The sequence below is a fragment of the Loxodonta africana genome, chromosome 7, assembly GCF_030014295.1.
Source record: "Loxodonta africana isolate mLoxAfr1 chromosome 7, mLoxAfr1.hap2, whole genome shotgun sequence".
Classification (NCBI taxonomy): Eukaryota; Metazoa; Chordata; class Mammalia; order Proboscidea; family Elephantidae; genus Loxodonta; species Loxodonta africana.
The window spans coordinates 119,946,736-119,960,574 of record NC_087348.1 but is presented as its reverse complement, the minus strand read 5'-3'; the positions used below and the strand labels follow the sequence as shown (position 1 = coordinate 119,960,574).

The 13,839-nt window shown below is 36.0% G+C and overlaps 1 protein-coding gene across 1 annotated transcript in view; it reads right to left on the bottom strand.

Moving 5' to 3' along the window:
- CNTN5 (contactin 5) overlaps window positions 1-13,839 on the bottom strand; it is a 577,721-nt gene that overhangs the window by 45,708 nt on the left and 518,174 nt on the right. Inside the window, exon 18 of the mRNA XM_064289547.1 lies at window positions 6,214-6,323. Within this exon, the coding sequence (XP_064145617.1) occupies window positions 6,214-6,323 (110 nt within the window). The remainder of the gene's footprint in view (window positions 1-6,213; window positions 6,324-13,839) is intronic.

Sequence of the window (13,839 nt, the reverse complement as noted above, 5' to 3'; positions counted from 1 at the left end):
AATGTATAGTGTCAGTTGCAGACGAACATACAGCTTAAGTACAGCTTAAGTCAAAATGCTTGGCTCACTCTTTTAAACCAATTAAGATATAAATGTAAACTTCCTTGTAAAAGGCAAAAATGCTATATGGCCATGTCAGTAGGTTATTGACAGGAGGCATCAAGACAAGCATCTGACTGAAACCCTTACTGCTGTCCTATAGGGGCTGCTTACGTTAGGGAAAAGAGTTTCAAAACAAAATCACCAAGTAGAAGGAGCTACCAGGAGTTTAATCAAGACCTTAGGCTGAGGTAAGAAAAAAAAACCCAAAACAAAAAGCAAACCCAAAATAAACAAAAACAAAAGAAAGATATAGAAATAATCCCCTTGCTAGACTGTGATCTTCATAAATACAGGGATGCTGTCTATTTTGCTTATTGTTTTGGCCCAAGCACCACAAACAAGAAAATAGCAGGCACTCAATAAATATTAGGTGAATGAAAAAATGACTGAATGAAGGAATAAAAAATAAGATTTAGGCAAAACACACAGAAAGCCAGGTCAGGAACATATGAAGTCAGAATTTGAATGTCAAACCTGAATCACAATAAAAGCCATTAGAGTCAGGTTGCTACTCAGTTATGGAGCATCTGCAGTCAGACTCAGAACCTGCGAGAACACACCGGTAGGTACTTGGTAGAAGAGATCAGGTAAGGGTGTAAGAGCCTTAAGAACTTTACTGCCCTTGATTATGTTTGTCTTTTGTCTAAATGACCCTTACTCAGAGTAGCCTTCCATGAATAGCAGAAGAGAAAATACAAAGTTTTTAAAGTGACATGAGCCACAAATATGTTCCAGCTTGATTATTGATTGAGAAGAATGCACTGAGGTGTTAATACCACACCATGTACTCCAGAGATACAATTGTCAACACCAAAGTGGCAGGTAAGTATGTGCTTTACAGAAAACGTATCCTAAAAGGAAACAAATACGTTTCATGCCTTCAGAAATGATTTTTCATTTATTTCCGCTATTATTCCTTCTATGTAAAGGGGAATTTCTCATAAAAATCTCATATTGACATTTTTCAACAGCTTTTTTTTCTGATACTAAAATAGTTTTCTGCAGTGGTTAATTAGACTGACTTATTATAATCGGCAGGTGTAAAAACATATTCAGATGTTGAGTATGGCTCTTAATTGTTTCTGTTACCAATATTGGAGAGTTGTGATTCTCATCTATATCAAAATATCTTGAAATCCACACAGAAGACTGAGAATTCCACATAAATAAAGGTGATATGGGCTGAGAGGTGTGAATTGGGTCCCCTCTTTCAAAATTATTGCCACTAATTACTCTTTATGGGGCAGTAGTATTATTAGGGGTATTAGATGGTTGCAACTGGAAGTAAATAAGCTGACAATGCATGGGATTTTGATAACCGATTTGATTATGGAAGATAATCTTTTCCCAAGATCTTCTCAAGATCACCAGTAACCTCTAAATCAACAGGCATTTTTTCTGCCTTCATCTCATTTGATCTCTTAGAAGCTTTAGACACAGTTGACCATTTTGTTCTTTTTAACCAACTCTTTTTTAGTTTATTTGAACCATCTGGTACTTGGTTTTCTCTCTACTATATGATCTCTCTTTGATTGTCTCCATTGTTGAGTTTTTCTCTTCAGCTGAACCTCTAAATGCCCAGGGCACAGCCTAGTTTACTGTTCCCCTCTCCTCCCCTCCCCTCTCTTCTCTCCTCCTCTTTTTTCCTATCTACATTTTGTCCTTAGGTGCTTTCATCCAGGAGCATGACTTTAAATACCACTTTTATGACTATTACTTTATGACTTCAACCTTGATCTCTCAATTCCAAACTCCTATATTATACTGCCTACCTTATTTGTCCTCTTAAGATTTCTAATACCCGCCCAGTGCCGTCGAGTTGACTCTGACTCATAGTGACCCTATAGGACAGAGGAGAACTGCCCTATAGAGTTTCAAAGGAGCACCTGGTGGATTCGAACTGCTGACCTTTTGGTTAGCACCTGTAGCACTTATAGGCATCTCTAATTTAATGTGACCAAAACAGAACTCTTGATTTCCCACCTTCAAATCCATTCTTTATCCAGTTTTCCCCACTTTTGTAAATGGTATCAGTGTTCACTCATTTGGCCAAGCCAGCAATCTAGGAATCATCATTTTCCTCACCTCCATACTGGCTCAGTCAACAAATTTCACCAGCCCTGTCTCTGAAATGTTCACTTTTCTACAATTCTAGTGCTATGACCAAAGTTCCAGTCAACAACATTTCTTTTTCTTTTTTTTTTTAATTGTGATAAAATTCACATAACATAAAATGCACCATTTTTTAAGATGTTCATTTCGGTGGGTTTTGGTATATTCACTATGTTGAGCAACCATCATCACTAATTTCAGAACATTTCTATCTCCCCCAAAAGAAACTCTGTACCTATTATCAATACCAATTTCCTCCTCCTCCCATTCCTTGGGAACCACTAATCTACTCTCTGTCTCTCTGGATTTTCTTATTCTGGGCATTTCACATAAATGGGATCATACAAAATACAGACTTTTGTGTCTGATTTCTTTCACGTAGCCTAATGTTTTCAAGGTTCATACATGCTGTAGCATACAACAGTACTTCATTTCTTTTTATGGCTTAATAATATTTCATTGTATGAATACACCACATTTTGTTTTTCCATTCATCACTTGATATACCTAGTAGTGGAATTGCTGGGTCATATGGTAATTCTATGTTTAACTTTTTGGGAAACTGAAAACTGTTTTTCAAAGTGGCTGCACCAATTTATATTCCCACCAGCAATGCATAAGGGTTCCTATTTCTCCCCATCCTCTCCAACACTTATTATTTTCCTTTTTTGTTGATTATAGCCATTCTAAGAAAAAACCAAACCAAACCCAGTGCCGTCGAGTCAATTCTGACTCATAGCGACCCTATAGCCATTCTAAAATAGTGGACGTGAAATGATATTTCATTGTGGGTTTGGCTTGTATTTCCCCAAGGACTAATGATGTTGATCATATTTGCATGTGCTTATTGGCCATTTGCATGTCTGCTTCAGAGAAATGTCTACTCAAATCCTCTGCCAATTTTTCAGTTGGGTTATTTGCCTTTTTATTGTTGATTTATGAGTTTTTTTTTAAATATATTCTAGATACTGGGCCCTTATCAGATATAAGATTTGGAAAAAAAATTTTTTTCTATTCTTTGGGTTATCTTTTCACTTTCTTGATACTTTTTTTTTTTTTTTTTTTTAATTGACTATCAAATACTTTTTTTGTGTGTGGTAAACAGCCCCGGTAGTACAAATGGTTAAGTCCGCGGCTGGTAACGAAAAGGTTGGCAGTTCAAACCTACCCATTGGTTCTACTGGAGAAAGACCTAGCGATCTGCTTTCATAAAGAATATGGCCAAGAAAATCATATGGAACAGTTCTACTCTGTTACATGGGGTTGCTATGAGTTGGAATCAACTCAGTTGTACCTAATAACAACAACAAGGTATATACACAACAAAATATTTATCATTTCAACATTTTTACATGTTCAATTCAGTGACATTAATTACATTCATCATGTCATGTTACTGTTGTCACTATCCATTTCCATTTTTTCCATCACTCTTAACAAAAGCTCAGTGCCTCTTAAACGATGAATTCCTCTTTCCCTCTCCCTCTCATCTCTGATAACCACTAGTAAGCTTGATCTCTATACATTTATCTATTCTAGACATTTCATAGAAGTGGGATCATACAATATTTGTTCCTCTGTGACAGACATTTCATTTAGTATAATGTTTTCAAGGTTCATCCATGTCGTAGTGTGTATCAGGACTTCATTTCTTTTTATGGTAGAGTAATAGTCTATCATTTTCATTGGCTGCTTTTTGGAAGTAGATCACCAGACCTTTCTTCCTAGTCTTTCTTAGTTTAGTCTGGAAGCTCCGCTGAAATCTGTCCATCATTGGTAACTATGCTGGTATTTGAAATACCAGTGTTATAGCTTCCAGCATCATGGTCACCACAATATGAAAAATTTACAAGTGAGTAATCTTTGAAGGTCAAAGACTACAGCCTTCAATACGAATCACACATGAACGTGAAGAAAACAAAAATTTTCACAACTGGACTGATAGGCAACATCATGATAAAGAAAAAACAAGTGATTAACAATTTCATTCTACTTGGATGAAAGCATCCACGGAAGCAAAAGTCTAGAAATCAAAGGACATGTCGAAAGTAGAATATCTGCTGAAAAAATCCTCTTTAAAGTTTTAAGAAAGATGTCATTTTGATGACTAAGGTGCACCTGATCCAAGGCTTGGTCTTTTCAATCTCCTCATATGCATGCAATAATTGGAAAATGAAAAAGGAAGCAGAAGCATTGACGCATTCAAATTGAGGTGTTGGCAAAGGCTACTAAATATACTATGAACTTCCAGAAGAATGGCCAAATCAGTCTTAGAAAAAATAACCAGAATACTCCTTAGAAGTCTTAAATGGTAAGGCTCTGGCTCACTTATTTTGGACACGTCATCAAGAAAGACTAATCTCTAGAAAAGGATATCATATTTAGTAAAGCAGAGGGTCAGTGAAAACAAGGGAAACACTCAATGAGATGCATTGACATAATAGTCACAACAATGGACTCAAACATGCCAAGGATCATGAAGATGGCACAGCACCATTCTGTTATACATAAGGTCGCCATAGTTAAAGGTGACTTCATTGCAACTAAAAACAACAGCCACATTTTGTTGATCCATTCATCTGTTAATGGACCTTTGGGTTGTTTCCATGTTTTGGCTATTGTGAACAGTGCTGCAAAGTACAATTGTTGTGCAAGTTATATGTTTATATTCCCGCTTTCAAAGATAGTGTCTTTTGATACACAGAGTTTTTATAAAATAAAATTTATCTATGTTTTCTTTGGTTGCTTGTGCTTTTTGGTGTCATATTTGAGAAACCATGCATTGCCTAATCCAAGGCGATGCAGATATGCACCTACGTGGCCTTCTGAGGGTCTTTGTAGTTTTAGCAGTTATATTTAGGTCTTTGATTCATTTTAGTTAATTTTTATTTATGGTATGATACAGGTATCCAAACTCATTCTTTAATTTTTTTTTTTTTTAATTGGATATCCAGTGGTCTCAGGATCATTTGTTGAAAAGACTGAATGGTCTTGTTACCTTTGTCCAATACAGTTAACCGTAGGTGAATTTATTTCCAGACTGGCCAAGCAAGGCAAGAATGAGAGCTGGATGAGAAGAAGGGATCTCATTACCATGGAAGGTGCAAATTCACAGAATACCCACAATCCTCTGGTCCATGTGGAGCCTAAAATTTCATTGAAATCATTGAATTGATATGAAATGTTCACACTTAACCAGGCTGGCATGACTGTGTTAGAAATAGCAAAATTTAAGTGACAAAAAGTCATTTGAGTTCTAAAAATAGAGGTAGATCACAAAGGTCAGAACATATTTGGAGAATTCAGTTATGGAGGTAAGACCTGCTAAGCAAGTATGAAAGAAAAACTATTTTTATGCATTAAATCATTGGAAACAAAGAAACAAAAGCATTTTTTAACCACCAATAAATTGGACACCAGAAAATATCCACCTGTGGCACCCGATTTTAGCTAAAGGTCTATTTTTCATTTCTTGCATATACGCTTACTCCTCACTTACCAACTATCTTGTTACCTGACATTCTGCAACTATGACAATAGTAAAAAAATCTACTCTCCGACTATTTTGTGCATTAATGACATACGTCTGACAGCAACTCTTTCAGGACCAGTGGGACATATGCTGCCCACCTAAACGTTTTGCCTCTTGGGTCTAGAGGGACACACGTGTCCCACATAATATTTTGTGATCTGCTGTGGTCAGATCATTTTGCATAATACTGATTTTTACATAATTACTTGGTCTTTGGAACCTAACCATGTCAATAAGTGATGAGTGGGTGTATTTGAATGATGTTATGGAAACTGCTGTACTGAAAACTAAGCCAGCTAATAAGCTACATAATACATATCAGTAGAAAAGTGCATTTCATAGTTTCTTTAATATAGAGCAAATTTCAAAGGAATGGAATTTGGTTGAAGTGTCAACAAACCATCTCTGTAGGAGAATGCAGTGCCAGCAGAAATAACAAAGCTTATTTTCAAGAATTCTATTCATACCTCAAATCCCTGTGGTCTTCCTAAACTCTCTTTAATATGTTTCCATGCAACAAGAATCTCTGACACAGACACACTTGTAGCCTTGACATCTGTGGGAGCAGCACTGGGTTCTGTATGGAGAAAAATGGGATAATAAACCTTGATTGTAGGAAGTTAGGCTGACCAAAGCATTGCAACTGATTCTGTCAGGTGCTAACTTCCTTCTACCTTATTTTTACAATAAAGTGCTGTGGTGGTTATTACAAACACAAGGTAAAAAGACGACATTTTAGGATTTCTATACTTGGACGAAATCTCATCAATACCTTATCAATGACATAGGCAAATCTACCAAGGCAAACAAGGAAGCTATTCTTGGATTAGCTAGGACATTTCTGGAGAAGTTAAATTGTCTAATGTTATGGTCAATCTAGCATAATGATCAAAAGAATAGGCTGTGGAATTTAGGTCAGTCTTTTCTTTTTTGCTTTTTAAAAATATATAAATTTATTTATTTATACTTGGGCAAGCTGCCTTACCTTTCTTTAAGCCCGTGTTCCTTCATCTGTAATATTGGGATAATAAGAGTATGTACTGAAAAGATTTTTAAAGTCAGTATTAATGGAATGAAACCAAAAACTAAACCCTTTGCTGTTGAGTTAATGCCGACTCATAGTGACCCTACAGGACAAAGCAAAATTGTCCCATAGAATTTCCAAGGAGCGGCTGGTGGATTTGAACTGCCGACCTTTTGATTAGCAGCTGAGCTGTTAGCCACTGCACCACCACTTTAATGGAATAATACATACAAAAAGTTTAACACTGTGCTTGGCACTTACAACATTCACCAAATATCACTTATTGTTATTTTTATTTTATTTTTTACCCTATGAAGGCACAAAGAAAACAGAGTCTAAATTTTATTAATTTTTTTTTGTTGTTCCAGGTTCAAAACGCTATTTCCATGATTATATAAGAAATATGTTGTGAATCATGATATTTAAAAGGTAAGAATTGACTTTTAAGACATGTACAGGTCAAAAGGGAAAGTCCCAGAAGTTCTGTGCTGTTGTTCAAAACTACTTTTTCCTCTATTTTTACCCTCAGTGACATTTCTTACTGTTTTTTTGATGAAATACACAATGTCTGACAGGCATACATCAGGAGGTGCACTTTATTTTAGGTTGCACTCTACGGGATGAACAAAATATTTCTAGCTCTGACATTGCTGAATCATAAATACTGTGTCACAAATACACGTTACACGAAATGGCAGAAGAAAAGCCATACAGTAGTTCAAACACTTCTGCACAAACTCAATTAAAAAAAAAAAAAATCCTATAAAAATTTAGGAACTTTGATACGAACCCCATATCACTGGTAAGAGTTCAGTCTAACCAGCCGAAAATGTTTTTAGATTCAGAGAACCATATGGTGGTGACAGAGTTCTAAATATGAGGTGTATATATATATATATATATATACACACATATTTTCCCTAAAGACTTGACTATAGACATGGAAAGACTTATAACTATTTTCTGAGATCTTTCCTTTTCTAATGAAAAGTGGTCACATAGCTATCTGGAAAGTCTGTTGTATACCATTAATAAAAAATATCTGTCAAACTCATATATTCCTGTTACTATACAAAAAGCCAACAAAAGACTTTTTCAAAGGTACATGTTTGTACTGAGTGATGATTTTCTTTTGGTAAAGCCTTTATTAAAATCACTTGCTATAATTGTGTTAACTTAAAGTGCTTTGGCAAATTCACATTAATCTTGACACAGAAGCTCAGATGAATTCTCATCGTGGTATAAATTGTAATTTCTCATTCTGCCACCTTTTGAATATCTTTTATTACTTTGCTCAGTGGTTTCCCTCATCCCACTTTCCAACTTCCTATTATTTGTGTATTCATCCAATTAAAAAGATACATTGGGGAGAAGTTTCTACTATTTCATTCTACAATTCTGTTTAGGAGACTTGCAATAACATATTCTTTTTTCCACTGCTATTCAGTACGAATTAAAATTCTCGCTTTTGCAAGTAAACGACAGGAAATGCATGTGTTCTTAAGGTGTGTACAACCTAATTTCCAGGATTTAGGATATGATTTATTTCAAAGTGAGCCACACTTTGGATATCATTTCCTATTTGGCAGCAGTTTTGCTTATCTTTCAAATGAATGCATTGCAGAGATTTGTGTACCAAATACCTCCTTTCAGCTTTTATATTATTGAAGCAATTATGTCTTTGTCAAAGAAGATGGCAGGGAGAAAATACTTTCACAAACACAAAATATGTGGTTGGGTGGCAGCCTTTATACCTCTCTTTATCTCCAGAGATAAGAATTACTTCTCTGTCAGTTTCACTAGTACCACATAAATTTAAATACTTCTCAAATAGAAAGAAATAAAGTTAAAAAAAAAAAAAAGTTAATGGAAAAATTTCAAAACTCTGCTTCCCAAACAAAATTTCAGAACTCTGCTTCCCAAACAAACACCCTAACCTCTGTTTAAAAGTTCTGAGGATTTTAAATCAGGGTCAGACCCAAGCTGACATTTCACAGTTGCATTCTTGGGGGCTACATATTATAGTTGCATCTAGTTGAATGAGGATGAGTGAATCAAACAAGAAATTAAGAGTCATTTTTTATTTCTTTCACCTTCAGGATATAAATAGAATCAGAAGTAGACTAGACCCATGATAACCTGAATTAGAAATGTCAGCATGTAAAAAATGACCTCAGTTTACTTCTATGGGTTTAAGTAAGTACTGTTTATACTCTACTGAACACTTTCATGTAGATCAAAAATTATGTCTTCAGGCAAGAGCAACCTACTGGATGAAATAATGTGTGGCTTGGATTGGAATTAGCTGCTCTGTTTGGGCATCCCCGTGTAACTGAACAATGGAGAGGTCATAACTAAAAGGAATTTTAGAAAATTACCTGGATCAAGGGTTATAAATGAATGGCCAGTGGACAATATCTACTTTTCAGTCATGTTTTGTTTGCCTACATAATGTGTTAACATAATTTAGGCCAACATTTAAATTCTGATATTTCACATAAATATAGGAGTATTTGGCTTTTCTTGATAAAATATGGAAGATACCAAACCTGTATTCCTGAATGTAAATCGACAGGCAGATGATGAGTAGTAATTTACTCCATTAGTCAGATAATATGCTATCATCTTGCCAGAGTCCCTACCACTCCCTAGTGTCTCATACTAGAGCTGCTTCACTTATTTATGTTTCTTATCTGAACCTGGAGCCCTGGGGGTGTAGTGGTTAAGAGCTCAGATGCTAACCAAAAGGTCAGCAGTTAGAATTCACCAGCTGCTCCTTGAAAAATGTATGGGACAGCTCTACTATGTCCTCTAGGTCCCTATGAGTCGGAATCGACTCGATGGCAGTATATATATATATATATATATATATATTTAATCTGAACCCTATAGGTTTTGACTTATGGATATAGGTTTTGACTTATGGACCTGTGTTTTGATTCTATGCCCTCGTTTTGAAGAAAAGTGACATGCACAATAGTTATTTTATTGAAATTCTGCTTCTGGGCTCTGAATGAGCCCCAGCAAGAACTCAGATCTCAAGTGCTCTTTCCTCTGCCATATTTAAGTTGGCGCGAAGGAGGCAACTGGCTCATTCTCATTCTCTTACAGAAGAGATTTTACAGGGAACATATATAGCTCATTCTCACGCTGCACAATCGCCTCTAAATAACTGACAGAGGAATGAGTTGGATAAGATTAGAAACAAAGGGGAAAAAACAACATAGATGAGGGAAGAACCCAAGTTAATAAGAATAATTATTATTTATTGAGCATTTGCTATGTGCCAAGCCCTGTTCTTAATGCCTTATATGCAATAATTAACCTCCCCAACAACCTTACTATTAATATTGCTGTTTCTTTTTGGTGAGGAAATTGAGGGACAAAGAGGTTAAGCATTTTGGCCTAGGTCACGTGGTTGCTAAATGGTGGAGAGAGGATTTGAACACAGGGAGTTCAGTGCTAACTACCACCCTATTCTGCTTCTGTGCCTATGTCTGTATTTTACACACCTGGTGCTTTTTCCATCGCCATTGCTCTTTCTTCCCCTTTTCCCTCCACATCTAACTAGTCTCAAGGATACTGATGTTGAGCTCCGTACTTGGGCTCTCCACTTCTATGTCTTGTTAGAAACCGCCTAGATTCCCATCATCACCCATTTAACCCTGGTATAAGCTTATGCTGAACTCCCTTTATTTGTATTTCTTGGATGTTTAAAAAATAATATTGAACTACATTATTACATTGGATTGCTCCACATAAAAAAATTTGCTCCACATAGATCCTGTCATTATCAGGTATCTGTGTAACTTTCCTGATCTCTAAATCACAGGATGTTTCTTGCCACTCTCACTGTTGCCTATCACACTCATGTAATTTGGTGAAATTTTAGGAATTTATTTCTAATAGACTCAAAGATTTAAAAGGATCTCTTTCTTTTTTTCTTCTACTTCTCATGATATTAATTAGACCATGGACAACCTCTTAATTCCAATCTTGGGATATGAAGTGGACAGGCTGATTGATAGATTTTGTTTCTCTTAGATTAAAAATTTTGAACAGCGTTACCATGTTCAAGAATTTAGATGAAAAGTTTGTATTAAGTGACCTAGCAGCTGGTGTTCTCCAAATAATATGGGGGGATGAGCTTGTAATATTGATTATACATCTGACTTCCCAGGAGGGTGGGAAATAGCATTAATCAAAGGAGAATTTAATAAACTCCTTGGGAGAGGGTTATGGTTTCATTATTTAAAAATTCAGTTAAGACAGCTGTAGTTGAACTTTTACAGGCACTAATCCAAATAGATCATCTGGCAAAGACAGGAAATTATTCCTTGTATTTTACAACTAATATGCCAATTTATTAATTTTCAAGTTCACATAAATCCCACTGAGCTCAGTTTCAGTGAAGAGCTGATCTGGAGAATAATAACTCATGAATGTTGGGTTTTAATTTGAGCGGTGGTAGTTCCATTTGCAAGGGGATAATTTCTGCAAATGAAGAGAGGCTTTTTGGTTTTTAATAAAAATAAAAGCCACACCCTTTTTACATACAAGGCAAAAGAAAAAAAAATAACTAGAAAAGGCTAAAATACATGACGAATAAATCTTTCAACCTATAATTATATTTAGTTTTCCCTCTATTTTTCTATACGGTGTAATTGAATGCTCAGGTTCTTTCCCCTGACAAAGCTATAGCAACAAGAACCAGGTGGAAACCTGATATACAGATACATTTGACTATTAAGTAATTCTAGAAATACAGAGGTGAAATATGACTTGCTTTTTCATTTTGAAAAATCCCTTTCTGTTAGTTCTGCCATACATTTTAATATCACTTATGCTGGGGCTTTGCTATTCTTGGAGCCCTGGTGGCACAGAGGTTAAGTGAAACAGCTGCTAACCAAAAGGTCGACAATTCAAATTCACCAGCTGCTCCTTGGGAACCCTATGGGAGAGTTCTACTCTGTCCTATAGAGTCACTAGGAGTTGGGATCGACTTGATGGCAACAGGTTTTTGCTATTCTTTGAAAATATTAGAATTGTTTCCAAGATGAGGGTATTGTATAGGATTATATTCAGGCATCTGTATAACTTTTCTACTCTCCAAATCACAGGATGTTTCTTGCCACTCTCATTGATGCCTATTACACTCATGTAATTTGATGGAAGTTTAGGGGCTTTTTTCTGAGATTGTACTAGCATACATCTAATAGACTAAAAGACTTAAAAATATGTCTTTTTTTTTTTTTTCTTTTACTTATCATAATATTAACTAGACCATGGATAACTTCTTAACTCCAATCTTGGGATATGACGTGGACAGGCTGATTGACAGATTCCAGTTTCTGTTAGATTAACTTTTGAACAGCATTACCATATTCATGAACACCCAAGAAGCCTGAAGTCAAATCAGGGTTCAAATGTACATAGTTCTTGCTTGGCTTAAAGGATATAAATATTTGATGTAAGTGCAAGGTGCATAGAAGTCCTGGCGGGCAAATATCTCTCCTTCCAGGTTTCTGTCAGAGGCTGCCTGGCACTGACAAGAGTAATTCAGAGGTGCTTCTGCTGTGGAAACATTGAAAGGGTCATGGCTCAAATGTGTTAGCAGAAGAACCATTGGGAGCTCTTCTGACAGTACTGTAGGACAGCAGTCAACCACAGAGTTGTAAGAGTCAAGGCGGTATCCCAAGTGATTTACGAAGCAGCAATATTTAAAAATAATAACTTAGGATGCATTCAAAGTTCCTTCTATAATAATGTAATTTTCATTCACATTCCAATAAGTTTCCTTAGGATGGAAAGAAAAGAGTGAAGGGTACTGGGGAAAGTACATAAACATGTATGAAAGTATGTTCTGGAAGTGACTGTCATCCATCATAGACACTCCAGTGGAAAACAGATTGAGAACTAGTACTGTGAGGTGTGCCTTATAAGTGCACGTGCCCCATGCTTGCCTGACAACAAGAATTCTGGTGGCTGCGTTTGATGCAGCATCTAGCATATTTTCTTCCTGGCTTGGTGTCAGCTGTAGGAGGGTGGCCTGTTACTAGTGTTCTTGGTATGAAGAGGAAGAACTGTGCCATAAACAGGAAAAAAGGGCCTGTCTCCTACCTCTTGTTTTTATATTTACGTAAGACTTACGGAGGAATTTTGACTTAATAAACAGGTGGACCAAGGTAATTGAAGAAAAAAAAAGCAAAATTTGTCTAATGGAGAAATATAATCTCAAACAGATAAGTTGAGCTTTTGGAAAGAGTATAATGATAAAAATTAACCTGTGAGTGTATAGGGCCCTGGTGCAGTGGTTAAGAGTTCAGCAGCTAACCAAAAAGTTAGCAGTTCAAATGCACCAGCCACTCCTTGGAAACCCTATGAGGCAGTTATAGTCTATCTTATAGGGTCACTATGAGTCAGAATCAACTTGATGCCTACAGATTTTTTTTTTTTAATTCTAGAACAATTGTTTAAAAAATATTTTAGCATACGGAATAAATTAAAGGAGCCCTGGTGGCACAAGAGTTAAGCATTGAGCTACTAACTGAAGGGTTGTTGGTTTGAACCCACTAGCAGCTCCTTGGTAAAAAGACCTTGTGATTTGCTCCTGTAAAAATCACAGCCTAGAAAACCATATGAGTCATTTCGACTCAGTCACATTGAGTTGTTAAGAGACAAAAATCAACTTGACGGCACCTAACAACAATGACAATAAATGAACATAATTTCAATTTAAGATTTGTAAAGGCTTCCAGAGATCTTCTATTTCAAGACCTTCGTGTTTACATTGGAAGAAGGTATGGGTGAGAAGTGAATAAACTGTCCAGACTTGAACTCAGTCAGGTTCTGTTGGCTCCAAGGAAATGCTCTTCTTTTCCATCGTCCTGCCTTTCTTGTTTGACACAATTTAATGATTCTGGGAGTTTAGTCATATTTATACATAAAGTTCCAAATTAGTAAATTTAATTAGTGAACAAATGCCAAATATATGTTTGAATTTTGTCATCAGAACAAAACCTGACTCTATCCAGATTTAATTTTCCTGGCCTCTTTCATATTTCAGCCT